Consider the following 27,435-nt stretch of genomic DNA (forward strand, 5'->3'; position numbering starts at 1 on the left):
AGCTCTCCTCTGAAGCAGCAGCAAGATGTTCCCTGTACCCCATCTTTTGCAGAAGGTTAAAAATAGACCTGGCTAACCATGAGGTGGTAAGGGTGTCTATCTAAATCACTGTTTCAGTCACCTTTTTTGTAACACAATAGATTTTTTAGAAATATACCAGAAGGGGGGATGCAGGCAGCAGAATAAAGCACATGCAAAAGAGGCTGGTTAGGGTCTGTTTTGCCAAACTGCACTGACAAAAATATACCACTGGTAAAATTCAAGCAGAGGCATCAATGAGTATGTTTCAAACCTGAAGAGAGAGACTGAGCAGAATTACATTCTGTGTGATTCTGTTAATTTCAGTGGTTTTTCCTGACTACCGGTACTCAGCATATCTGAATTTCGGTTGCTAAATCTACATGTCTGCATACAGTCCCTTTGGTCTGTACGTGGTGGCACCAGAGCTATTTTTAGTCCCGTTCAGCCACCTGCATGTCTCTGAGGATTTCTCTCTCAATTGCAAGCTCTTTAGAGGGAGATTTGTTTTATGGAGTGTTACTTCTACAGACTATCCCCTTTTTACTGTGTGACATTTTGAATTAACAGAAAATTATCTGGGGAAGCAGGCGTTAAAGAACTGTGGCAGTTTGGCAAGGGGCTGGCAAACCATCACCCCAGGCTTAAATTCTGAGCTGAGTGGGGAGCTAGACTTCCAACCTGACTGTGAGACAAAGGCTAGCAGAGGAGTAATTGAGAATTTGAAAAGAAATGGGAAGCAGCCTTATAGTCTCAGTCTCCTTCCACTCATCCTGTGCCTCCACTTGGCCTTGGACATGCCGAATTAGGATTTTCCAGGTGAGAAGCTGGGCAGGTGCCTGGTTGAAGTGAGGCAAAATAGTTGTGTCTTTGTATGTCCGTGCTACGCTGGGTAAGGAGTGGAGAGGAGGACAGCCCTACCAGGGCACAGGGTATCTCCAGATAACACACCGTCTGCTAGCAGTCTGTTCTACAGCTTGCTTTCCTCCTCATTTCTCATTCAGAGGCAAAGAAAATGGTGGATTAAAACAGACCTGCAGCGGTCACTGATTATCGTATTGGTAGCAGTGATTCTACTGATGCTTACAGCAAACTGGTGTGGTTTGGCTTGAGCAGTTTCTGCTAGCTGGATGAACTAACTCACATTGGAGGTCATCTCCAGCTTCACCAGAAGTGGATCATGTTTTCAGCAAGTCGTGGAGGAATTTCAAATGTCTATAGATGCTATATCTTTCCTGCTCTTAGAAATTAACCTGAGACTGAGAGACAACATGTTAATTCCATTTAAATCCATGAAAGTCCAAGTGGAAGTTGGTCTCTCATTAAGGCCCTGAACTTTGAAAGAGCAGACCTTAAAAAAATGAGGCCACTACATTGTGAGGGCAGTTAGATGGAAACCGTTGGGGTCAGGGACACATTCAAGGCCTGGGTTTTTGTAAGTCACACTTGCAAAAGTTACCTGGAATTTTAACTGCGCAGGAATTGCCTGCAGACTTCTCTGGATAGACTTCACACAAAAACCGGTACGATTAAGCAACAGAATTACAAAGCCTGATGGGCGGAGATGTCTGTATTTTAGTGGTCAACTAGTATAAAGTGAGAATTTCCACCGAGGTGTGACTAACAAATTAAATGAACGCTATGTCTCACTTAACAAAACTAAGTTATTCTTGTTGCTCTTTCTTATATAGGTCTGTCTCCAGGGGAGGTGATATCTGAAAATTGCCATGGACAGATTTGGAAAAGATGTCTTAGTCTGAGGCAAAACGTATCTTTGGTGCAAGAGCATATAGGGAAAATTTTGACACAGCAGTGACTATGTAGAACAGCTAAGCATGTCAGAAAAAAGGCTTATAAGTGAGACTTGTCTGCCATCAGATCTACCAGAATCCAAATGAATCACCAAAAAGTGAGTAAAGATGTGCACCCTACCTCTGTTTCAGTTAACCTTACTATTTGTTTGACACGTCTTTTTCCACAAGAAGGTGGACGTCAGTGTTTAAAAATAAAATTGCACCTGCTCTGTGGTGAGAAAAAAACACCTGCATTACTTCTGTGCAGAACTCCTCTTGCTGGGACGTGTGGATGCTTAATTTATCAGGCTCTGGGTTTCTGAGCTCAGACTAAACTAATTACAGTGCCGCCCTCTGCTCTTGTGGCACAGCTGTCTGCATTGCTTAAAAACAGACCGTTTCCATGTGCCTCAGTATTAACGCGATTTTCCCTTTGGAACGGCGGGAGGCTGGGCTGGGCACTCTGTGACAGACAACAGACACAAGCAAAAATACAGGGTGAGAACGCAAACATGAATGAATAGAGATTCCCTCCTGATGGAGGGGTCCCCAGCTGCTGAAAATCAGAATTGCTCCTTTACTAATGCCCTGGACACAGGTGTTTATTGGTGTAAAGGGGCTGTTCCAAGGAGCAGAGAGGACGGCGAAGCAGCAGCAGCAGCCCGGCTTTGCAGCCTGCCTTCGCCGTACAGCCTGAAGGCTGACCCGCAGCCTCTAGAACGGGCCTGGATCCCGCCAGGAGATGCCCGTATCCCTGCGGAGATGCCATTCGGTGGAGGGAAGGAGGTGCAAGAGTTAACGTACGTGCCTCAGATGTGTCCAGGGAGGTTTTCAAATACTTGTTTTTCTCTCTGAAAGTCTGATCTCATTGTAGGGAACTGAGTAACAAGAAGTTTCAGTTGATGAGGGGACAGATGTCAGGTGCGCTTTCTGTCTTGCTTTTTTTTTTTAATTTAATTTCCTCATTGTTATAAGATTGCCATACACACAGCAGTTGTATGCGTCCGTGCTTTTAGGCGAAGAGACTCCCCCGAGGAGAAAAAAAAAGGCACTCTCTTCTTTCCGCGGGGCACTCTGCAGTGCCGACACCCACCACGACTGAAAGAACTCCCTGCCCAAGCGGCTGCCCAGGTCACGCAGCTCCTTGCGGGTCCCTATTCCTCTCCCCGAAATCCGGGCACAGCCCGTCCCGCCCCTTCCCCGGCGGGGCAGGGGCAGGCTCCGGCCCCGGGGCGGGCGGCAGCGGGGACGTACCCCCGGTACGACTGCCCGCCCCCGGCACCGAGGGTTACGGCGGGACCCTCCCCGCGGCCGGAACGGCCGGAAGGGGAACCGGGGGCGGCGGAAGCGGAAGGGACTGGAAGGCGGAAGCGGAAGGGCGGTGGAAGAGCCGGAGCGGAGCCATGAGGACCCGGCGCGGTACCGTCCTGCGGCCGCCGCCCGAGCCCTCCGCCGAGGAGGAGGAGGAGGATGGCGGCCAGGTTGGCCCCGAGGGCCTGGCGGACGAGGTGGAGGATTTCCACGAGGCGCAGTTCCAGGCGGTGATGGCGGCCCTGGAGAGCGGGGAGGAGGCCGGGGACAGCCAGGAGGAGGAGGAGGAGGAGGAGGAGGTGCTGGGGCTGCAGTTGCCGGAGGACAGCGAGGAGGATGGAAGCGGTGAGGAAGAAGAGGAGGAGGAGAAGGAGGTGCAGGGGGTGGATCTTTACGTGGACCACAGTGCAGAAGAGGATGGAGAAGGGGAGGAGGAGGAGGATGGAGAAGGCGAGGAGGAGGAGGAAAGTGAGGTTGAAGATGAAGATGAAGAGCTGTCCATGGGGAGTGACTTGGAGGAGCGCCATCAGGATACCAAGCTCCCCCACGAGCTCTCCTGGGGCCAACGCAAGCAGCTTTACTACGACACGGACTATGGGAGCGATGCACAGGCCAAGGGCAAGCGTAGCCAGCAAGAAGTCGATGCTGAGGAGGAGGAAGAGGAGCAGGAGGCTCAAGTCATCCAGAGGCGGTTGGTGCAGGACTTAGGGGAGGATGACTACGGGCTGGATGTGATCCAGGGCTATCTGGCTGAGCAGCAGAAAACCCACGATGGCAAGGGGCAGAAGATTGACAAGGATTTGCAGGCCCTTTCCAAGAAGCAGCAGCTGAAGCTACTGAAGCAGGAGTCCCCTGAGCTCCTGCAGCTGATTGAGGACTTTGAAGTCAAGCTAATGGAGCTCAAGGACGAACTGCACCCACTGCTGCAAATGGTCAAAAACGGCACTATCCCGCAAGGGAAAGGCAGTCGCTATTTGCAGACCAAGTATCATCTCTACTTGAATTACTGTGCCAATATCAGTTTCTATTTGGTTTTGAAGTCAAAGAGGATGCCGGTTCACAGTCACCCCGTTATCGAACGGCTGGTTGCTTATAGAAATATAATCAATGACCTAGCTGTTATAGATCAAAAGTTATCCTCACAAGTTCGTATGCTTTTGAAAAACTACTATGATAAGAAGGAAGACAAATTACCGAAGGAGAAGAAGTTTGCGCTGTTCCTCCCACCGGATGTTAAGAAAAACAAATTGAAACGTGCTCCTGCGCTTGCTAATGGCCAGGCTACTGCTGCTGAACTGTCAGATGAGTCGGACTTGGATGAAGAGGCTGCCCTAAAATACTATAAGATGATGGAGGAGAAGTTGAAACTCAAGAGGAAGAGAACTGAAGATCAAGACATGCTTGAAGAAGAAGCGGTGTTGGAAGGAGAGGATCCAAGTAAAAAGAGAGGTGTGACCTATCAGATGATCAAGAACAAAGGCCTGACGCCCAGAAGGAGGAAGATTGATCGCAACCCCAGGGTCAAGCATCGGGAGAAGTTTCGGCGAGCCAAGATTCGCCGCAAGGGCCAGGTCCGTGAAGTTCGGAGGGAATTGCACAGATATGCTGGGGAACTGTCCGGCATTCGCGCGGGAGTTAAGAAAAGCAGGAAGCTTCAATGATACTTACTTTTCTCTGTTTCAGAGAGCTGCGAGTAGCACTACTGAATCCAATAAAAATTTTATAAATGATATTGTGGTTTTTGATCCTTGAGAAGGCTGGGGGTGGGGTGCTCTTTGTTTTTTTGCAGAGGATGCTTTTCAGAAGGTGCCACCTCTAAAAGTAGCACAGGGCCCTTTACTTACCTGGCCTGCACGTGAGGCGTTTTCCTCTATTGCGATGCTGTCATCTTTCCATGCTGTAAATACTGGCTTTGAGAGGCTGCAAGGGATGTGTCAAGTGAAAAGAATGAAATGGGCCGTACAGGACTGATGGGTGGGATGGGATGGAGGGACCTCCCGAGGGCAGGTTGAGAATGGGGTTCGTGCAGCTGTCGCTGCTGCCTTCTCCTTTTTACTGTCTTGATCTGGTTCATCCTTTTTCTGTGTTGAGCTGCAGAATGAGATCTATGTGGTTGTGGTATTTTCTCTAATTCTTGTTCTGATTAACTCCTCCTTGTGCTCATACCTTTTAAGAACTAACTACTTTTAGGCTCTCTTAAATAATTTTGTAACTAAGTAGAAAGCTATTACTTAAATCCCACGAGGCCTGAGATACCGTTTCCCCTCCTTCTGAATTCAGTGAGAAGCAAAGCAAGGACTTTCCTGGATTGCATTGCTATTTATCTGTGATAAATACATCAACTTCAGCTATGATAAATACGTTAACTGTTGTCTGCTCTTATAGGTCTAACGTAGCATTGATAGAGGACAAAGGGGCAAGACGTAACATTGTCTTCAGTTTGAGAGTAAACTTTAAGAACGTTTTGATTACTTCCATGCCTTCTGATGGGAAAACGCATTTAACCCCACACTGAAGTTCTTGCTGGGAGCTGATTGTGAGTGGCCAGTTCCAGTTCAGGCTGTAAAGGAGGAATGACTGATCAGTTTTCCTTAAAAGTTTTAACAAACACTGTCTCAGGTAAGACCTGCACTTGTGTCTGGGACAGATTTCAGGGAGGTCATGACTTGATTTGTGTACTCATAGCATCTGAAAGGTACTACTGTCTCTTTCCCATGTGAAATCACTGAAGGGGAATAATTGTCAATAGATGTAATTTCACATTATGGAAGCACTAGTGTGTCTAGGTGACTTGTTTTGGGGTTTTTTTGTTTTGTTCCAGATTTTTTTTGTGTTTGTGGTAGTCTTGGGCGAAGCCAAAAGATGAGGATGCATTCTTGAGCCTGTGACAGGCTGCGTGCTACAATTCAAACATGCAGGCGCTCATTTTCTGTAAGTGAAAAGTGTTTCCATAGCTTTTGATGTAAACCTTTACACCCTAGGCCTGTTTCTGTCAGGAACATGTTGTTAATTGCTGACTGGAGAATGTTTTGTTAATTTTCAAAGCCAATTGTTTAAGGGAGAGGTAGAAAAATGATAAACTTAAGCCGGACAGATGGGAACAGAAGTAAGGAGACTTTTTGTAGTCCTTATATGTCCCCAATCCATGGGATGTGGAGCTATGCATGCTGATTTTGGAGGGGATTCTGGTATGGTAGATAAATGTATAGGACAAAATAGTGAAATGACAAGTTCTGCTGACTTTAATGGCCCTGCATTTGTTTGCCCCCTGCTGCTTACAGGCCAAACAGCAGTTAAATGCTGCATAATAAAAAAAAAAAAAAAACCAAACAAACAACTTTGCTCTGCAGAAACAGGCTACAAAGCATTGGGAATTGAACCCCTCCATGAAATTGCCTGGGTCAGTGAGGCAAAACTGAGGCTTGTTTGAAGACATCACTGAACATGTCTTCTCATTGAGCAATGCTGTCTGTAAGCTGATGGCCTCAGGTGAGATGTGTAACCTATTAGCTGTGGGGATAAAGATGTCCTTCACCTGTGCTTACTCATTCTCCTCTACTGTTAGCAGCAATCAACAGCGTTAGCTGCTTGCTCTTTCCAGTGAGGAACGTATGGCTTTCAGTGGCTCCTAGCCTTACCAAGGAGGAAACTAGAGCTTTTCCCAAAACTACACCTTTTATTAACTCCGTGCTGGCATCGTGATGGAGGCTGCCACTCATAACGCTTAGCTACATTCCTGAGGCTTTGCGGAGAAGTCGGTAAAAGGTAATGTACTGGGAAAAGAAGCAGTTTAGGTGCTTTTTCTGGGGAGGAATGGTGGTGTGTAATGGGCATCACGAGGGATGCGGAAAATATCCAGCAGAGATGCTAACTGATCTCATTACTACAGCACCTGCTTGTGCACGGTTTGTGCTTTGTGCAAAAATGAAGGGCTGAGGATCTTTTGTAGATCTGCAGGCAAGCTGTAAGTATCCAAGGCGGCTTTGTGTTCCCTTGAAAAGCTTTAGGCAGCCTGTAAGCAAAACTCCGGCAACTTCCATCTGAGCAATAAATAAGGGTAATAATGAATTAGTCCGCTGTACAGACGCACTCCCCAGGAACATTGGGCTTAAGGCAAGAGGGAATGCAGCGGATCAGCACGCCCAGCGCAGGCAGCCAGCAGATGGCACAGCATGTCTCCCCAGTCCGCTGTGCCAGCCTGTTTTATAAAGATTAAACGCAGCATTATGTTCAGTTGGTTAGTTCAGAGATTGGACAAAGCCATAAATAGCTCATTCCTGTGTGGTTTTAAGTATGCACAATTATGGGAAGGCCGTGATTATCAATGCCATGGGTGGGGGGATGCAATGTAAGGTTGCTCTAAGAAATACTTTAGAGGGATGTTTTGTGTTGAAGGGAAATCCGTGGTGGTAAATAGGTTTTGAATATACCTGTGAAGATGGACACATGCAAAATAGAGAAGGACCGCAGATGATGGTCAGGAAAATAAGTGAGAAGTGGAGCAAGGTCATGGTTAACGCTGGGTTTTTTCCTTCTGCCAGTAGTGTTTCAGGAGACGGTGCTGACTGCCAAGCGATGTGCTTCAGCTGTGGGGTGGCACCCGTCCTCGCCAGGCTCCTGCTTAGCAAGTACTAGCTGCCCTGCTCAGAAAGGATTGGTGGTGAGGTCTGCCTCAGCAGCACCTAATGCAGGTTAGGACTCACATGCTCAGGCAACAGCTATGCCTCACCTGAATCGCTCCGCACTGCCATGGAGATGCCTTCCCCTGCGTCCTTTCACTCCGCTCACTGGGAGCACGGTGATTCAAGAGATAGTCAGTCCTGTGTGCACTTGCACGTAAATGATTCATAATTAAAAAGCATGTAGGCATGTGTTTGGAAGCTTCGGTAGAAAAATTACAGTGGCAGGGAGGTGGACAATGCTTTCTGCATCGTGACCTGACATTTTTATTTATACAGGGTAAGGAAAATACATTGAATAACTCCCATGGAAATACATCTGCTGCTGCCTTAAATTTTGTCAGGGCTTTCCCAGTTGTCTTCCATAACATTCTGCCAGCAACAGTCCGGACGTTGTTTTACTCTCGCTAGCGCTGGCAAATAGCAATTCAGACGTTCAGCTCTGAGGCTTGTGAAATGGATTAAAGCATCTGTTAAATTAGCTGCAACATGTTGCATGACTTGGGGCAGCACTGGAAAAAGCAGTCTCCAGGAAGCAGTTGCCTTTACAGCTTTGGTTTTGCAATTTTTATGTGAGATTTGAAAAGAAAGAAGCAACATGTTTCAGCTTAACCTAAGTGCACCGAATGCAAGATATTCTTTAAAAACTGGCAGATTTATGTTCTTTCTCCCTGCCCATTGGCAACACCACAGTCCACGAGAATTGCCCTGCTTTATGAGAAGTCTTTATTACTGTCTTCAGAAAGACAATCTCCCAAGTGAAATGCCCATTGGTATGGTCTGATTGGTAGTTTTAATAGTAAGGAAAGTGTATGGACCTTGTATTGCCACCTCTTATCAAAGGATCCGAAACACTGCTGTCCATGAGATCTCGCTCTCGGCAAAGGGAGGGACAGGCAGGAGATGGTGTAGTGGCTGCGCTTCATGGTCAAGTTACAGCACATGGGAGGGAGTCTGGCTCCCTGTTTGCTGTGTGAAGGTGCTTTCCTAAGATTAAAATCTGTGTTTCCCCGTGCAGGCTCGGGTCCTGTGAAGGTAACACCACGCGCGCAGGGCTGCTGCCTCTTTCCTTCTGGCTCGGTGTAGAAAAAGACCATGAAATAACACGTGGTGGGATGGTGTCTTGCTCAGAACGGCTTCTCCACAGCCAGTGGTCCGGCTGGTGTGTGTAGCAGGGCTGGGCAGCCCGTGCTAGAAGACTAGGTGGGCTTGTCTTTGTTTTCTCTTAAAGTGTGAGACAGACGAATTGGCAGTGCTGAAAAAGAAAGCGTTAAGGGTATGAGGCTGGAAAAAAAACCAACCCCTCTCCGAGGAGGGGTGGAGACAAGGTCCTCTCCGTGCCGCCCGGAGCCCCGGCACCTATCAGAGTCCGGTTATCCGTTTTTTTTCTGTCAGCCGGCCGTGGTCCATCCTTGAGGCAGCCTGCGCGGGGAGCGCTGGCCTGCTGCCCCAGCCCGGGCCGGGGGCCGGAGGAGAGCGATCTGCTCCCCGGCAGCAGGGCCGCTGCCCTCACAGCCCCGCCGCTGGAACGGCAGCGCCGGGCTCCGCGTCCCAGGGAGCGCCGGCGGAGAAGGAGGCACCGGCCCGCCCGCCTACCCCTCCCGCGGCGGGGGCGGAGGGCGGGAGGAGGCCGGCCGCGGCCCTGCTTCCCGGCCGGGGCGGGGCCCGGCCCGGCGATGGCGGAGGCGGAGCGGGCGTCGGTTCTGCCGCCGCTGGCGGAAAGTTCCCGGGACGGGGCCGGCGCGGAGCCGCTGCTCCCCGCCATGGAGCGGCGGGCCGAGCTCGGGGAGGAGGAGGAGGAGGCGGCGGCGGTAGCGGTAGCAGCAGAGGAGGAGGAGGAGGAGGACGCGCCCCCTGCCTCGCCGCCTTTCTTCCTCCTCTACCCCGGCCATGGAGGCGCCGCCGCGCCGCCCGGCGTGTGGAGACCCCCGGCGCCCCGCGGCGGGTCCCCCCTGCCCGTGCTGGTGCTGAGCTACCCGGGCTCGGACGGAGCCGGCGGTCCCGGCACCCGTGAGTAGCCGCGGGGCTCCTCCCCGGGCGGCGGGCGGGAGCCTCCCTCCGGGCGGGGAAGGGTGTGGGGAACCGGCCGGGAGGCGTCGTGGCAGGGCCGAGGGGCCGCCGTCGCCTTGCGAGGCGGGGAAGGGGCGGCGGTGGGGGAGCTCGGCGCCTCCCTGCCGGGGTGCGGGCTCCCGCCTGAGGGTGCGTCGAGCCGTGCCTTTGAGGGCAGGCTGGGGGCGAGCCCGCCGCGGTACGCCCCGGCGGTCCTGGAAACGGGCGTGTGCTCCCCAAAACTCCCCCTCACCCGGCGGGGCGTCAGTGGAAGGGGGCTTGTAGGGGCGTCGTGGTGGCCTGGCTGCTCTCCTGGCAGCATGCGCGTGAGCTGGCCGGAGAAGGGGCAGGGAGCGTTCAGGAAGGAGGCGGTTCGTTAACGCGTTGGCGAGCAGCGCCGACGCGCCGCCTCATCGAAACCCACGCTACGGAGACTTCGTTCTGGACCCCTTCCTCTGGGAAGAGCTTGTCCCGCCCTCGGAATCCTCCCAAGCTGGCCTTGCGGTGTAGTTTGGGGGTGGGAAACACCCGCTCGGGCTTCCTGCTGGTGCTGGGCGTAGAGAACAAAGTTAAGGCGAGGGCACTGCGGGCTGGACGCTTGACGAGGTTGAAGTGCGTTGGAGAGGTGTGCGCTCCCGTGTGGGGCGGCAAATAGTTTTCTGCTTCCTCAGATTCTTTGTAACGTCCTTGCGGTGTATTTGGGTAAGCTGGAGTGCTGTGAAGTAGTTGTTGTGTGTGTTTTAAAAACAAAAACTATGTGTATGGGTGCATATACAAGATATCTTGCCTTTTCCATCCATCCATCTTGAAAATTGTAGCTTTATCTTCTGGGCTTGGGCCAGGGTGTGGGTGACCGAGCTTTTTGCCTTTGCTTTGTCTCCTTCTGTTTACATCCCAGGTGAGCATTCACTCACACATTAGCTGATTATTTTGGGATGGGTATCTTTTTTTTTTTTTTCCCCCCCTTCTCCTTTTAAAGCTAATGCACTTTATTTAAGCCGTTACTCAGCAGAGTTTTAAGCAGTGAGGTAAGAAGCCAATTTCTGTAATGCCAAGAGCAGGTGGAATGACCTAACTTTGTTTTGAGCTATATGAAGGGCTGTGTCTGATTGCAAACTTTTGTCCCCAGTCCAAAACTCCCTCCCGGAGGAGTTGTTGTTTAAACTGATAGCTTCCTGTCAAAACTTTCATTTTTACTTTTTTTTTTTAAACCTAAATAGGAAATCTTTACGCACTGTAGTCCTGTGATGTGCGTGCAAGGGATTGAGCTATTTCTGATAGAAAAGAAACCTTTAAGAAAAATACTTTATCTTAGCCATCATACTTTTACTGTTCAAACCTGGCTGTAAGAAGGCTTCTGTGTAGATGTGGTGAAACTGAGGCATTGAGATGAGCGTGTTTGTTCCCAAGGAGTTAGTGTAAAAACTCATTGGCTGAGCAATGCTTTATCCCCTATGTTAGCCTTACTCTGCAGTGGCTATTCATGTACGCTTTGTGAAAAAGCCTTATAAAATGTATATAGAAGTGTTTTTTTGAGTCTAAGAGCTAATAGCGGCCTGTGCAATACCCTCTGGCAAAGCCCGCTCAGTAACTGACTGATGCAGTGATAGCGGTGTCTGAAGGGAACAGGAATCATTACGTATTTGCATGGTGTCTTGGACTCTGTTTCTCCTGGGGCGAACTCTGTCTGTAAATCAATTTTTTTCATCATCCCTTGGTTTTTTTTGTTGCATTTTTGGTTTGTTTTTTTTGTTTGTTTTTTTCCCCCTCAGTTCTCATGCCCGCAAAAGCAGCTTTTATTTGTTCGTCATTGAGCAGCAGGAGCAGTGGATTCTGCTGCAAAGTCTTGCTTCTTCACTGGTTGCTTTGGGGTTGTCCTCAAAGCAGCGGGTAGAACTTCAGTCTGGAGCAGAAAGGATGTTGTGTGCTTAAATTCCAGACTTAATCCTGGCTACCTGTAGAGTATGTGGCCTTGCAGGTGTCATTGCCTCTGAACAACCGTTACTCTGTGCAGCATTGAGGTGCAGCGGCATTAATCGTGGTCTGGGTTATAAAGATTGTCATGTCTGTGTTGGTATCACTGGGGAGACCCGTCGGTGGCCCGTGGAGCCCTGTTTCATGGGCTTTTCTCATGTGTCATGATCTCGGGTTGCCATAACCTATAACAGCTCAGCATTGACAATTCTTGATCTGCTTCTCCTTATTCTGCAATAGTATTTGAAGTGATTGTTCATGTCTGCTCCCCTTGATTCTTCAGTGCTGGAGTTGCTTTTAGAGTTAAGATAAACTGAGGAGTGTGAAGAAGGCTATTTTTGCATCTTGTGCATGTATTAGAAAAACCTGTTATGCTCTATGAATACTAATCCCTCTTTATGTAGCTGTAAACTGAAAGAAGCGATTTAAGTGAAGGGTGTTTCCTGCTGGATCACAAATTCCTCCCTTCAGTGCCTGAAGGCTGTCGTTTCCATGAGTAGGAATGAAAATAATTACTCTGTATTGGCATTTACATGTTATACTGGAGGTAGGGACCAATATGCTGAAAAGTCAGTATTTCAGAATCTTTTTGAGATTTATTTAAACTTTTGGGGTTTTTTTCCTGTTAGGACGCAATCATTAAACTGTTCTCGAGAGAGAGGTCTTGCCACAGGATTGAAGGGTACTGTATAGCTGTTTAATTTTATATTTGAAAATTTGGAGAAGTATGTTTGCTGTTTGTGAACCAATGACAGCCTTCATAGCTCTGTGTTAGGGTTTTCCTGGAGAGGAGTGACTTGATGGGGTTCTGCATGCAACTCTTGCTTCCAGCTGTAGAAGTCAACCCGAGGGTTAGTCGCACCCAGGTGGAGGCGTGATGCTTGTGTTCCAGGGCAGTGGTGCAAGCCCTGTAGTGCTGGTGACCTGAAGCCCAGCAACAAACATAAATGAAGAGTATATGGTAAGAAAAAACAAAATCCTAAGAATGTGTTCCTATTACAACTTTATTTTCTAAACAAGATTTTGTCTCGGATGTATTTTTTTTTCTTCCCTCCAACTAATCTTTCTCCACCTTATCTGTTTTTTCTGATTTACGAGGTAAGGGAGATGAGGTGATTCCAAACATCAGGTCAAGGTGAGAGCTGCTAAGGGAAGGAGACTGTAAAAGCTTTTCATGCCAGCAGCACCTGCTTTTTTAATACAGATGGTTCCAGACAGGCAGAAGGAACAAGAAGATTTACTTCAACATGCTAAGCTGCAGCAAAACCTTAGGATACTTTTCAAATACAGTAGAAGCAACTTGATTATGCTGTCTCAGAAAAACAACAAACCCCCACAAACAAAAAAACCCAAACCAAAACAAAGAAACCCTCCAACTCCCCCCCCCAAAAAACCCAACCAACCGAAAAAAACACAACCCAAACCATTCCTTGCTCCCACTGAAAACCTACCAGGTATCATGACACTTCAAGTAGACTTTTGCTTCCCCTTTTTTAATTGTGCCCTCAATTATGCGAGTTACTTGAATCCTTAAATAATACCAGTGTATTTCACAATAGGTAGACAAAAAACAGTTTATCACTTATTCCAGGAATTAAGAAATTGTGTCACCGGTTTTAGGGTTGTTAAACTTTCTTTTGTCCACTCGTGTTTTTAGCATGCAGGGTTTAAAGTGCCACTGTTATTTGAGGCAATGTACGTGTATCTGTGCTGGCAGAAAAGTCAGCAACAGACTTTTCAACGTAGATGCTTTGTTACTAAATTTATCTTTTTAGATTACATTCCACATAACAGATTGCCTGGAGAGAGGCTATTGGAAGAGTGTGAGCCTGTGCTTTGTGGAATAGCAGCTCCGTTGGCTCTTGTACCAGGCGTAGCCCTGATGCTGTTTTTCTAGTTGTCACAACTGGTACAGCTATTGAGAGGACTAATGGGTAGTTGGACAGCATATTGATGCAGAGTTGAAGCTGAAGTGAAAGAAAGAGGGCATGACGGCAAAAATCACATTCACAGGTTTGCTAGTAAGAGGTTGTCACGTGTCGGGCAAGAGCATGGGCAGAAAATAGGAAGATCAGAATTGTTTCACTTAGAAACGTGGGAGCTGCCTTACTGGACCAGACTGTCAAGCTGCCTAATCTGATACAGCAGCTGCAAACAGGTTACAGGCTTTAGAAGAACTTGCAAGAACCTGCTCGTGATTCATGCTTGTGTTAGACTGTGATATAAAGGCTTGTGTTTCTTCATAATTTTTATCCTGTTTGCATGGAGTTATCTCTAGCATTGTACTCTCTTTGACATGCTGAGCAGCTGTTTTAGAGCTCGGCGGTGCGTCTGAGCTGTTACCATCGGACAGTTTCCTTCAGCAGTGATTCCCATTTGTATAGTATTGGGGTTTTTTTTATGGTTCTGTAGTCTCCTGTGATTTTAAATAACCAGAAGCAGCACAGTCCTCTGAAGCAATAATCTCATCTGCCAGCTTTGCCATTTTGCTGTACGGCTGCTTTGCAATCTCTGTGCAGTGATCAGGAAAGTTTCCCCCCCTAATGATGGAAACTCAGCTTGCTCACAGGCCCGGCCTGCTGGCACTGGAAGTAAAAGTACACCCAAAGGTGCCCCCTGGAGTCCAAAAGGTTGGTTGGGAATTTGTTTGGGTTTTATTGCTTAGATTAATTCTAACTTATTCAGCTTTTGAAACTAAAAATACTTGCAGTACAGCTGAGCTTTCACATACTAGTGGCTGATGAAGTGCTTTGCTTTCACGTGGTGAGTCTTAAAATTCCAACACAGTCAATTTCTAGTTCTTTTATCTCAAAAACTTTTTTGCAGAAAACTGCCTTGTTCTGTAATCTAGCCAAAGCCTCTATCCACTTTTGCCAAAGTGTGGCTAATATGAGGGTTTTGTAAGACCAGTCAAGGCTGCATGATTTGTTTGAGTTTGAGAAAGCGGCTCTTGGTTAATAATGTCGTCTTCATTTATACCTACACTTGGTTTTCTTTTGTCCATTGACCATTCATTCAACCCTGATGGAGCTTTATCAGTTGGCCTTGAGTTGCATGGTAGTTTTATCAAAGGCTTTATGAAGATACAAGTATTTGATACTTTTCTTTTGTTTCTTTATAAGATGCTTCGTGGCTTTATAATTTTGAGGCACAGGATGGGGGTAGAGGAGGGTTTGTCTTGTGTTTTCCAGGTGGTGATAAAAGGCTTTCAGGTCAGTAAGTCAGAGGATAATTCCTGTTTGTTTGGGGTTTTTTTTTTGGGGGGGGGGGGGGGGGAGGTTTTGTTTTTTTGTTTTCCTTTTCTGAGTAGAGTTTTTATTTTCCCGTAATACTGTAACAGACATATGGACATTACCCGTTCTTGTTATGGTTTTTCTACTTGGCTTAGCTTACCCTGAAAGCTCTATTGGGAAGGCAAGTTCTCTATTTTTACACTGTAGGTGTAAATTCGGCCGTGTGCTGGAACCTGGAGATTACAACCTCCTCTGGACAGTTAAAGAGTTCTTAAGTCTTCAAATACCCGTATCAAACCTCTGCAAGAAAAAACAAATGGGCTTGAAAAATAAGTTCTGAACTTGTCATTATTGTTTTTTAAAAAAATCAAATAGAACTCATCAGAGTTTCTAACCATATGCATACTTGATATTATTTCCGTTTCTTAGAGGAGTAAAAGGTCCACTTTTACAGAAGTGAGGTAGCTCACTGTCTTTTAAGATGTTGATTGTTCAGAATCTGTTGGTGGAATATTGTGCCCAAAGCATTGTTTTGGGCAAAATATACTAATAAACTGAAATTAATCAAAGCTGAAAAAAATTTTTCAAGTACTTTAAACATCCCTGTGGAGTATTTGCAGCAGCAATTGCATAAAGGAGCCTAAAAATATAACTGAGCTGGAAGGGGCAGACTGGCCTCTTTGTTTCTTCATGTTAAGAAGGAGCAAATGGCATAACAGAAAACCAACTGAAGTTGAACAGTTACTTAATTTTTTAACAGACCTCCACTGTGATCCAGGTACGTGGCTCGCTTGCTGGTGCTGAATTCAGTTGAAGATGGGTGTTGTGAAATGGGAGCTGCAGGGTTACACCTAATGCTGCTTGTATTTCTAATTGTTTCAAAACAAAAAAATTAAACTGTCTGATAATTAGGTATGTTGCATAATAGCTTGCACAACAGCTTGTGGTACTTTGTTGATTCTGAAGGGTTTATTTTGATTATTTGCTGTTTGTTTAGTCTCTTTCAAAAAGTTAGCAAGAGTGAACAGCTGTTCTCCTGGAGCTGTTTGTATATGGTGACTTTCACTGGTTTTAAGAGTGTGGTGCAATGTGAATGCTAAAACTAGAGGCTGTCATTGGTGAAAGGATATATAAATATCATATGAGCTAAAATGCTGTCAGCAGGCTTTATAAACCCCATTCTCTCTTAGGGAGAAGGAACAATAGTAACTGTTGTCGATTGTGAAATAATTCTCCTTTGCATCACTGTAATAATACACTGCATGGCTCTTTGTTTGTTTTAGTCTAATGGGGGGAAAGAGTTGCTGAGTCAAAATATTATGCACCAAGCAGGAAGTTTGCACTGAAAGCAACTGCTTCCTCTTGCCTGTTAGAAATAACAGCTCTTGCCCCTTTTTTCCAGCTTTATGAGTTTTTTTACGTAATGGGTGCTTTTTTTCCAAAAGCTGTATGCGTTTGCATGCTGAATTCTGTATCAAGTGATCGGTTTTTGTATTTCATATCCCTAATAAATAGACACACATCCTTTTGAGTAGTTCTTTAGGGAACAAGAAGGATGGAGATAATTAAGGTCCCGTGCATTAATCATTCCTGTGTTTCTATCAATATACTGTTCTGGTGAACAGTCAGCCTTCTCTGAATTTACATGGAGGGGACTGGGCATCCATTTCAGATGGATGCTACGCATCTGCTCTCCACAAATATACTGGAGCCATGCAGGAATAAAGTAAGATAAGCTAATTTATTGTTGCCTGATATCGTAGTTGAAGTGGGTGGTGATACCGTGTCCCATCCCCTGGTTAAATAGTGACCTCGGGAATAAGAAGGGTGTCTGTTGACCTGGGACCTCTTGTCCCCTAGAGGTGGGGCTGTGTGGGTTGGGGACACGGAGGAGATTCAGCCGTGTGGGAAGGGACAGGGCAACGCAGTGCTGTCGTCTTATTCTTGAGAGATGGAAAGCCTGTTTCTCCGCCTGCAGAGTGGTAGTACTTCTTCACCAGCCTCACCTGAGCAGTACCAGTTCAGATGAGGTTTTAAAAATGTGAGATTCAGTCACGGAGCTGTACGTGTTTGTGGTGTTCTCCCTCATTGTTCTTCTATGTGCACGTGCCCTCCTAAAAGAGCTTAATCCTCGATCACTGACATGCTTAGAGCCAGATCTGTTTTTCCTCGTCGTTTCTCTGAGAGGATAAAGCCCTTCTAACATTTTTTGGTATGTGGGAAATTTTAGCTCAAAAGTACCCTTTGAGAAGGTTGCGCAGCAAATAAAACATAAACTGCGACTTGCATGCCTACTGTGAAAACAGAGGTACTTATGTAATTCATGTAGTGACATCCAGGCATATGAAAGGAATACAAATGTGTCTTTGTATTCCTCGCGCTGCTAGTCTGCGCTCCTTTGTAGTATTTCGGGGGAGACGGATGAGAAATCTGCGTGGTGCGTTATGCTTGCTCACAAATTGACTAGCATAGCCTGATGAGAAGGTGCTGTGGATGATGAGAGCCTAATTGCCGTCCCTGCATCAGCAGCATCTAGGAAGCATCCTGGGAATTGCTTGCCCTACGCTCAGAGCAGCTGATCACATGAGCCTGAATTTTCAGTTCAGTTCATTAGTCAGCCATTTTGGTCAACACCCTGCTTACTGCGCACAACCAATCCTATCAGCACTCGCTGTCCTGGCTTATCTGGGAAGAAAGGGACCAGACCAGCAGTTTGATTTCAGCAGACCTGGATATCTGTCTCTACGTTCTTCCTTTGTTTTTGCTTGGGTAATCATCAGAGGAAGCCATTCTTTTTCCTTCTTCTGCTTTTTATTTTTTTAATTTTTTTTTACCTTCCCCCCCCGCCCCCCTCCTGTCTTTGATGCAGAAGCCAGGTTTTCTGTGGTTGCTTAGGATCAATAGCCTCTAGCATAGCTGAAGACAGCGACAGTTGGTGGAAAGGAGGAGGGAGGAAGAGACGAGCGTGAAGGAGCCGTGTTTTTTACCTTGCTTTATATATGAAAAGGCCAGAGCAGTCTGTGCGATCCTGAGCATATCTGTCCTTTAGTGGCAAGGTATTTCTTATTTTCTTCTTCAGAAAGCTTTTCTTTTTAGTTCTTATTTTTTTCCCCCCATTGTTGTTGTACCAGCTGAGTCATCATGTCTGCTCTGACGCCTCAAAGCGACATGCCAACCCCCACCACAGACAAGATCACTCAGGCTGCCATGGAGACCATCTATCTTTGCAAATTCCGAGTGTCGATGGATGGAGAATGGCTCTGCCTGCGCGAGCTGGACGACATCTCGCTGACACCCGACCCCGAGCCGACCCACGAAGGTACGGTCCGGTTCCCTGCCTCGGGATCCCCGCAGCCGTCGCAGTGTTAGAACCGCTGCACGAGTTGGGAGGGGGCGTCTCCGGGACGAGATGGCTCTTGTCCTGCCTGGGGAACCTGGACACCGTTCGGCATGCTAGAAAGCCAAATCGGTGCTTCAGATTGCCCTTAGAATTTGTTGTGTCTTTGGTAATCCACCCCTTTAAGAGAGACAGATTTGTGCTTAATTGTTAGTATTTTTTTAAGACGTATCTGGAAAGATCAGGTTTGTATCTCTCAGGAAGGAAGATAACCACAATGTGTGCTCAAGTGACACATTTAATCATGATTTTACTCCTAAAACAGGGCTTATGGCTCTATTAGTCAGCTGTCAGCTTTTATAAATGGAGCATACCGGCAAAACGCAGATGTGTGTCTGCGTATGGTCAGTGGGTAGTTTTTGGAAAGCCCCAAGTGATTACGCAGTTATGCCTATTGTCAGGTGATAATACCATCACAAGTCTTCCAGCTCGCTTCTGTTAGGCGTGCCGTTTTTTATAATGGCTTGGAAGCCTGAAAAGTGGAGGTGTAATGCACCTTGCTTTTTTCTCGAAAAAGGATTTGTGATGTGGGTTGATGGTGAAAACAGTTTTAATATCAGGTCACATGAAATGAGGATTGAAAGCTTTGTGAGTACTAAAAACACAATAGGGCATCCACGCATTGGTCTACCAATAAAAAGGTGGGGAAGAAGGAGATACGATGAATTTCTGTAGGAATTTTGCGCGCTAGCCAGTGCTCCCATGGGTCCCCAACATTGCCAGGTTCTGAGTGCCCCTTGCTGGATGCTGAGCATCTTTCGGTCTTACAGCAAAGGGGCTCCATCTTTTCATGTCTGACCCTTTTCCAGTAACTACTGAAGTGCGACTCCACCAAGTAGTCTCGCTTGACCCGTTTGCTGCTGGCTTGTCAAGTCAGTAATGTCTTACTATATTGTTGTCCTGCTAGATGAGGGAACTTAAATTGTGGTGAGGATTTGAGCTTTAAAATTAATTCCCAGGTGATAATTTAATTTCCATTTGACAGCTGCATTCAGTGGTAGCAGCCCTTGGGTTTGAATTTGCTTGCCAAATACTTACTTAGACAGTGGGAAATTAAACAGAGGTTTCAAAAGCAGAGACTGACACTCCCCGTGAAGCGTGTCCCAGGGTTTCAGAGAGGTGCTGTGGGCTCAGGAAAGCAGAACCAGAGTAGTGAGTACAGGGTGAGCCAAGGGTGCAGGAGTTCAGTTGACTTCCAATTCCCATATTTCTTGTATGTGGCACAGGCTTATTCAGACCCTGCTCGGTCTTACTTGTATGTTTCTGGACTTCAGTGTTTTGTTTTTTTTAATAGTACATTCTAGTGTAGGTGGATTGATTTTTTTATGTATTTTCTCTCTTTCTTTCTCTCATAAATACTAACTACTCTTTTGACTTGTTATGTTGTAGTTAGTAAATGACCTTGCAAGCAATCTAGGGCTCTTCTTATAGTATAGCCTGGAAAACCTTTCAGTCACGTTGTGAGTCAGTTCTTTAGATCCTTATTTTTGTATGTGTCTCTTTCCTCTCTGTTCGCTGCCTTGCTCTGAGCAAACTCATGGGGAAGGTAGGCTTGGATGAATCCAGTGTCTGTAATAGGGTTGCTTTTCTAGGTCGCCTTTCTCAAATATGCTGAATATGTGTCCTTACGTGTACAGATTGCATTCTTGCCTGCTTATGTAAACAATTCAAATGCTAATACTAGACTAACCCTTCCCCAAAAGTAGAAAAAGAATTGTTTTTAAAGCTGTAATTACAGCTGCTCCCTTGCAAGTACCAGAAAGGGTTAGAAAATAGTATTTGCTCATTTCATTGCCATATTATTTGATTCATATGTCAAAAATGAATTAAAAAAAAAGAGAGAGCTGTATCATGATGACCTTTATGGAGATATATATACATTTGTAAATTAAGGTTGCTTGTTGGGAGACAGAAGGACTGATTGTTTTGCGGGGGGAGTGTTTGGACTGAAGTCGTATTTTGAACACAGATATCAGGTCAGGAAAAAGTGTTCATAATAGAAAAGCTGACACAGCTTTATCCCTAGTGTTCGGACTGGTGTTACTGCATCAGCACTGCTGCTGTGTCCTCAGTGTACGCACGGGTTGAGGGGAAAGGATGACGGGGCTTGTGGACACCAAGTGCTTGTCTGAGAGGAAAAGCAGGAGACCTAGGAGCTGAAGCTGGTGTGTCGTGTAATGCCTCTGTAAAACTGATGTAGAAAGGTAGGGTAGGGATTATGAAGAAGGGGTGGGGGGGGAAGGTTCTAGAGTTATGCCAAAGGCATAACAAAAGATTACTTTTTTTTTTCCTTACAAATCAAGACATGTAAAAGATAATCTATTGCAGTAGCAAATCTGACAGCTTGTTGAAATAAGGATTTGAAGCCTCCAGTTGCTGTCCCTCAGTTCTTGCTGCTTCCCAAGAGTTTTTTTGCATCTGGTCTCTCCACTCTGTAATCTGCTATGCCCCCAGCCCACAAGCAGCCATCCTGCCTTCCTCCTCCTCCTCCTCCTCACCGTGCACCCATCATGCTGAGGATGAACAGAAACTGTGCTCCTAAGCTTGCATAGTCGGTATCTGCACCCACCCTTGCATCCCAGAACTGCCAAGCCAGCCCACGGTGCCATAGCAAGAAGAGGAAGGGAGCAGTTCTGGGCAGCGAGGAAGTAAAAAGAGAAGACAGAGGGTCAAGAACAGAACAGCACGCAGGCTGGTTTAAAATGCGATGGGAAAATAAGATTTTAGTCTTAAGAATTTTGACTGCTATGCACTTCTGCTGGGCTGCTCTCATGTAATGCCCTTTAGTGACTTAGTTGTTAAATTTTGTGGGAGACTGCTGGTCCCTAGCTTCAACTCTTCTGGGTTCCCAGCTTTTTCAGCTGGGTTGTCTTACAGGCCTTATGCCTTCAAGCTTTTCTTCATAAGATTGGCTATGGTGTGAGTTTCCACTTTGCTGTTTTTAAAGGCGCTTTTTTTTTTATTTTACTTGTAGCTATACCAAAACTAGGGCAAAAAAAGTAAAATACCTGAGAAAACTGAATTGCACTAAACAAGAAGCTGCAGCACTTTTTTTTTTTTCTTTCCAATAGAAGTAGTTTGTTAATAGCAGTTAGTTTTATTATCTCTCTTTTTTGTTGATTTTTTTGAAAGCAGATGACTTAGGAATGACAGTTTAAACATATAGGAGGAGGCTAAAGCAAGTGATTCTTATCTGCTCTGGTTTGATATCCCTTACTGGAACACTGTGTTTTAATTCCAGTGAGACAGAGGCATCAGAAGAAGTGTTTTAATGGTGCCAGATCTTAGAATTGGGATGTTAGAGAGAGCTAGAGGCAGATTGCTGTGCTTTCTGATGGTGCTGCAAGGGCTCCCCAAGCAGAGAGGCAAAAGCTGCAGCTGGTGCTTATTATTTCTGAGGCGAGACCTGCTGTCAGCCCTTCCCTCAGGAGTCTGTTTGCCTTCTCCAGAATAACCCACTTGAGGCCAATTTTGTGATGGGAGGTGGAGGGACAGGGAGGGAGCTAGGAATGGAAGGGCACAGTGGTGATCACAGTCTTAGTCACTGACGTTTTAAAAACAATAGGCATCCTCCTGTGGTGGTATCGTTTTCTAGTAAAACCAAGCCCAATTCTGCTACTTCTTAAGCCAAAGGCAATATACTGTGGGAAACAGATTCTGATCTGAGATGAAACAGTGTAAATTCGGAGTAATTCCATTCCTGCCACAGAGTTGGAGTTTCTGAGCATAACTCTGAGCAAAACTTAAATTTTATTCCGTTTTAAAGTAGCATGTAGCGGAAGGGTAAATGCATTAGTATAGTTACTGAGTTTCTTTCAACTGTATGTATTCAATATAGTATGTAACATGGATGCTGAATTTAACAATAAAAGCAATTAATTTTCTTTTTCAACTGTTTGGAACACCTCTGTGTGTATAAAAATAAGCTGATTTTGCTATATACTGTAAATCTACTTGGCTTAGAAAAAGAATTATTTTAAACAAACAGTGGTTCTTAATTAGGTAATCAGAACTTTACTGTTCTATGCAGGTGTCATGAAATGTGACACTAGTGGCTATTAAGCTCCTGTTTGTTTGCAATATGTATAATGATCTTTGAGGCATCTGTAGGGACTGAGGTGTGAAAAACACCTCGATTGTATTTGGTTGCACGTTCAAGAGTGCATGTGTACATGGGATTGTACACTGATCTCAACTTCGGGGAGAAGTTCTGAAATGCAAAATGGCCTTGCACGGTTTTACTGGATGTTAAATTTCTGCTTTGAATAATCATGAGGAGCTTCACGTTAGAGCAATGGAAATTTTAATCCTTGTCGGACCATCTCGTAATTGAGAACAGAAGGAATACATGTGATAACTGTATGATCTGGATTTACTTGCAACTGTCAAGAATACAGTATCCTTTTTTTTTTTAATCCTGTTCTATTTGTACTAAAATGGGGAATTAGAGTAGTATGTTTATAACATGCAAAGATGAAATTATCTTTTCCATAGTATCATTTTTGGTAGCTAAGGTCAGATTTTTTTTTCTGTTTTATTTAAAAGTTTTAGTTTCAGCCACATGCTTGTGTAAAATGTCCTTAGTAGAAGTTGTATAGCTCTTCAGAAAAAGCAAATGCTCTTCTCAATGCTCAAATACCTCTTGCCCATTAATCTATTGCAGTCTTTATTGAGTCATCCTTCAGATTCTACCTGTTCTCTTTATTTTCTGTTCAAGTATTTTCCCATGTTTCTTTGCACGCTTCAGTTTAAGGAAGCAGCATGACCTTATTAGTTATATTTTTTGGTTTGCAAATTGGCAAACTTCTCGACACTTAGGTTTGCGTGGAGGGGGAGAGCATCTCCTTGGTTTTGTTGGGTGAGCTACAGAGCTGTTGAGTTATGAGGGAACCGTGTGACACGAGGGCTCATCTGCCGTACTGGGCTGTGCTACTGGAGGAACTATGGTCCTGGTATAGAGCCGCGTTGGTCTGAGGAGAGCAAAGCACACCTAGGAAGAAACCCTGGTAACTGCTACTTTGGTTTAGGTTTTCTCTAGCAATGTGGAACGGGACAAGCAAACTGTTGGGGGAGGTGAGATTGCTCCATGGATTGTGCCTTTCCCGTTACAAAACAAATCTGCTGTAACACTGCACTTAGAGTAGCAGGGACCTTTCACGTGTTGTCAGGAACTGTTGAGATTAGTCTCTTGTCAGAAAAGTACCTCTGAAAATATGTATGGTGGCAGAAACCCCTGAACGGGTCAAAAGTTTGAAGGAGTTGGAGACCAGATTTAATAGAACAAATGTCAAGTCAATGATTTGCAAGATAAATGAATTACAGTGTGTTAATGGTCATAAATCTTTTGAATAGCAGTTAGGTCATGTAATCGAGACAGCATGTGCTGAAAAGTAACATGATAAAGATGATCATCTCCCAGGGACAGAGGAGACATCCTGTTTACTGTATTTATTCTGAATCCTGTCATGAGCTGTGAATAAAGGGAAATGACCGAGAGAAGATGGACACTTGACCCTGAACCAAAGGGGAGGGAAGACTAAGTTTTTAAAAAGCTCCTCAGGATAATTAGTACAATGTGCCAGCCCTCCAGTTGATTTGAAGCAATTCAGAGAAAAAGAGTGTGCGAGTGCCCTGTAAGGCTAGGGTGAGACCTACACCAGGGCTACTCTAATCTTGGTTTATGTTATAAATTTTGAATTTTTTATAAATATTTTCAGTGCTGTAATTAAGATATTAAAATTGAGAGTTGTTTTCTTTGCTTTTTTAAGCTTGTTCAGTCTAAATGAAGTCAGATCTGGGAAATGGGGGCAGGCTTATCTCCCTCAGGGGAAGTGAAAAATGAGGAGCGAAAAAAATGTAGGGTTGGGTTTTTTTCTGTTGTTTCTGTCTTTTTTTCTCTGTGCAAACTATTAAGTGCCAAACTAAATGAGAAATTTCCCATAGCAGTTACTCATGTATTTCCCTCTGGAAACAGACTGGTTGTGGAGAAACATTCAATGTGACTGTACACAGTTGCAACATACAGAAAGGCCTGATGGTAATCATGCAGAGACAGGAATAAAACTTAGGGTGGGATTACACCATTAATGTGCGTGATGTACGTTTGGTATTTACTTGTTCTATACGTGTAATGGAGCTTGGGCTTGGAATTCTTGAGTCCTCTATACTTTTTTTTTTCCTTTTTATCTCCTCCCAGTTTGTTGCAGATCTGTGACTGCTATTTCTTTTGGCGCAGTGCAAGCCTTAACTTATGTCAAAATGTCTGTGGCGTAGGAAAAACGGTCATGTCAGTCTGTGACCCTGATGCTGCCACATGAGGAGTAGCACGTGTTAAAACAAGAGTGATGACAGTGGCCTTTAAAAAAAAAAAAATCTCATAACAGTTTTACCCTAAAAATACTGCAGTCAGTTGTCACAGTTTATAAGGAAGGCACAAGCTGTTGGTGCTGTGATTTGAGGCAAAACAGTTCGGCATTAACTGAGAGAACAAAGGAGGTAGGTGCAGGATAGCAGCGTGGGGATTGAGTTGATGTGCGTGGTGTGGTCAGAGGAAATAGGTTAACTATTCGCTGCAGGGAGCAAGGTCAGGGGTGCTGGCAAAGTACAGCTGTAGGTGAGAGAGGAGAGCGGAGGTTCCCCAAGGCAGCAGCACCGAAGCACTCTGTTCTCCTTTTTGCTCTCCTGCTCTGACAGTATAGCCGGGACTGGCAGGCGGGCATGCGTTGGTTCAGCGGGACTTGCGTGGGAGAATGGGTGTGCTGAGCGTTCTTAATATCCATTACTCCAACCCTCCTGTTTTGAAAACAGCTTTCCCAGACAGAAGTTGCAGGGTGAAATGAATGGACTGATTTTTAATTCTTTATACAAGGCTCTCTCTCTATACATACACATTTAGAGATGGGATTTTTATGTAGTGGGGTTTTAAAAATGTTTTTTCTTAAGCTACTTTGAAAGTTCTGCATAGATTGTTCCTGGTGTTCTAGGCTGCAGGCTGTCTGGTCGCTTCCTCGATTTTTGGATTGCAAGGTGTTTGAGCGTGATGCTGAAACTCTCTTTGCTGGTCCTTTTTCTTTGTCAACACTTCATGATCCACCTGATTTGCAAATGATATTAACAGCATCTACTTAATTTTCTTTCTTGACCACTTCAATTATTTCTTATTAAATGTATTATTTATCATTTCTAAGACAACAACTGAGATAATGCAATTTAAATAAATATAATGATGTGACTATAGGTTTCCATTTAACGATAAAAGTAATATTTGTCCATAAAAAGAAGGAGAGTGTGGTAGCTTTAATGGAAAAAAAAATTATGTGAATGCAATTCGTCATGCATATTCACTATTTCTCAGTAAGCTCTTTTCACTTTCACTTCTGTTGTAGGATGCTTTGGCCCAAAAAAGACCAGCAAGTGGTTACAGCAGCAGACGAAAAGTTCAAATCAGACAAATAATCCTATAATTAGCCTTCTAAAGAGCACGTGTCAGCATTTCTTCCATTAGCATCCCTCTCTAGAACACGGGCAGTACTTTTTCTCTCTAGGGCATAATGACGCATAATTGACGGGGAGCTATCAGTTACGGTTATACTGATGGTCGCTGTAGAATTTCACTTATGGTTAAATTTCAAAGTGCCTTTGAGTGCACGTGAGAAGTGCTGCCGTAACTCCTGGTACTCTGAGGCATGGTAACGAGGCACGGTGGAGTGGTCTTTTCTTCCCATTCTGGAGGAAGAAGGAAGTTCCTGGAGTGCTTTGAATATTAGGACTTAGATAAAAGAAAGATGTTGGGGAAAAAAAGGCAGGCTGGGAGAAAGCCACCCTTTTTGCTTGGCATTTTTGGTTGTGGTTTGGTTTGCTTCGGTTCACTTGATCATCATCCTGATTCCAGGCATTTGTTGTTCAGTCTTAACTAACTTGTCAGAACTTTTGTAGGTCTTATTTTAAATGTATGGGTAGTCGTTTTTTCTTCTTTCCTCAGAACTTTTTTTCAATCTTGGCAAATTACCAGGCAGGAGCAGAGGGGATTTAACGCAAGTGCGTTGACTGAATGCAGTCTAGTTGTCTTGCCTGGTATTGGCGTTCAGCTGCTGATGTGTTTAGTATTTATCTTGACTGCTGTTGTGGACAAGCTTAAAAAGTAAGCTTTTTTTTTTTTTCATTATCAGTAAACAGAACATGGGGACCCTGGTCTTGTTGTGGTTTTGTTTGTTTATAACTCTTCAACAGAGTTAATGTTTTCTGTAAGTGTCTGTACAAAACCTAACAGAGTTGTGCCAAGACTTTCACAGCAGCCGAAGCAAAATAAGTGACATTTCACCGTGGCTGCGTACTTTCTGTGTCAGGCTCAGTTTTCACTTCCCAAAATTGGTTCTGGTTTTTGGTTTTGGTTTGGGGTTTTTTTTTTGTTATTTTAATGACATCTCAGCTTCTCCTTATGCATTTGTTAAGAACTTCTGTACTTTAAAAAAAATAAAGTTCCTGACATATTTAGTCTGTCTTTGGAGGAACTTGATTCTCATACCGTGCTTGGAAACTCTAAAGAGGATGTGTGGACTCATTGCTTTGTTCTGAGCGTCTTTCTTTACACATGACAAAGCGCTATAGCTATATAAGAAGTTTGGAGCATTCTGTCCTCCTAGTTGCACTGACAAGGTATTTTACTAATAAAAGTGAAGAGGGCGCAGACAGAAAACTGCTGGCCTAGGAAGCTGTGTGTGTTGGGGAGCTTGCAGTTCTGCTGCTGGGCTTACTGCAAATCGTGGGAGTCTACTTGTAGGTGGTAGCCTGGAATAGGCTAAGATGCTGTGTTAGAGGTGATAATGTTCATTGCAGATGATTTCTCTATGAATGCGTTCTGTATTGGCATTTGAAGGGAATACGTAGGGTTTTGTGCAGCTCCGGACTATGCGAACTTCTCATAAAGGGCACACATTCGGTGTTTGTTCAGGTTTATTTAAAATATCCCAGGGATACTTCTG

At 45.2% G+C, this 27,435-nt stretch overlaps 2 protein-coding genes across 11 annotated transcripts in view; both read left to right on the forward strand.

Annotated features, from left to right (window-relative positions):
* Positions 1-3,160: 3,160 nt before the first annotated feature.
* Positions 3,161-4,852, forward strand: UTP3 (UTP3 small subunit processome component). The gene has a single exon (XM_009925265.2). It carries the CDS (start codon positions 3,215-3,217, stop codon positions 4,781-4,783), a length of 1,569 nt encoding a protein of 522 aa, XP_009923567.2. The 5' UTR covers positions 3,161-3,214; the 3' UTR covers positions 4,784-4,852.
* Positions 4,853-9,442: 4,590 nt separating this feature from the next.
* Positions 9,443-27,435, forward strand: part of RUFY3 (RUN and FYVE domain containing 3) — a 58,380-nt gene continuing 40,387 nt past the window's right edge. For 2 of the 10 annotated variants that reach the window (XM_069777715.1, XM_069777784.1), the window contains exon 1: positions 9,443-9,811. In XM_069777715.1, the coding sequence (XP_069633816.1) occupies positions 9,478-9,811 (334 nt within the window). In that variant the 5' untranslated portion in view covers positions 9,443-9,477. Of the gene's footprint in view, positions 9,812-17,478; positions 18,377-27,435 lie in introns of those variants that run through there. The other 8 variants (XM_069777966.1, XM_069777862.1, XM_069777809.1 and 5 more) reach the window with 8 other exon arrangements.

The sequence above is a fragment of the Haliaeetus albicilla genome, chromosome 1, assembly GCF_947461875.1.
Source record: "Haliaeetus albicilla chromosome 1, bHalAlb1.1, whole genome shotgun sequence".
Lineage (NCBI taxonomy): Eukaryota > Metazoa > Chordata > Aves > Accipitriformes > Accipitridae > Haliaeetus > Haliaeetus albicilla.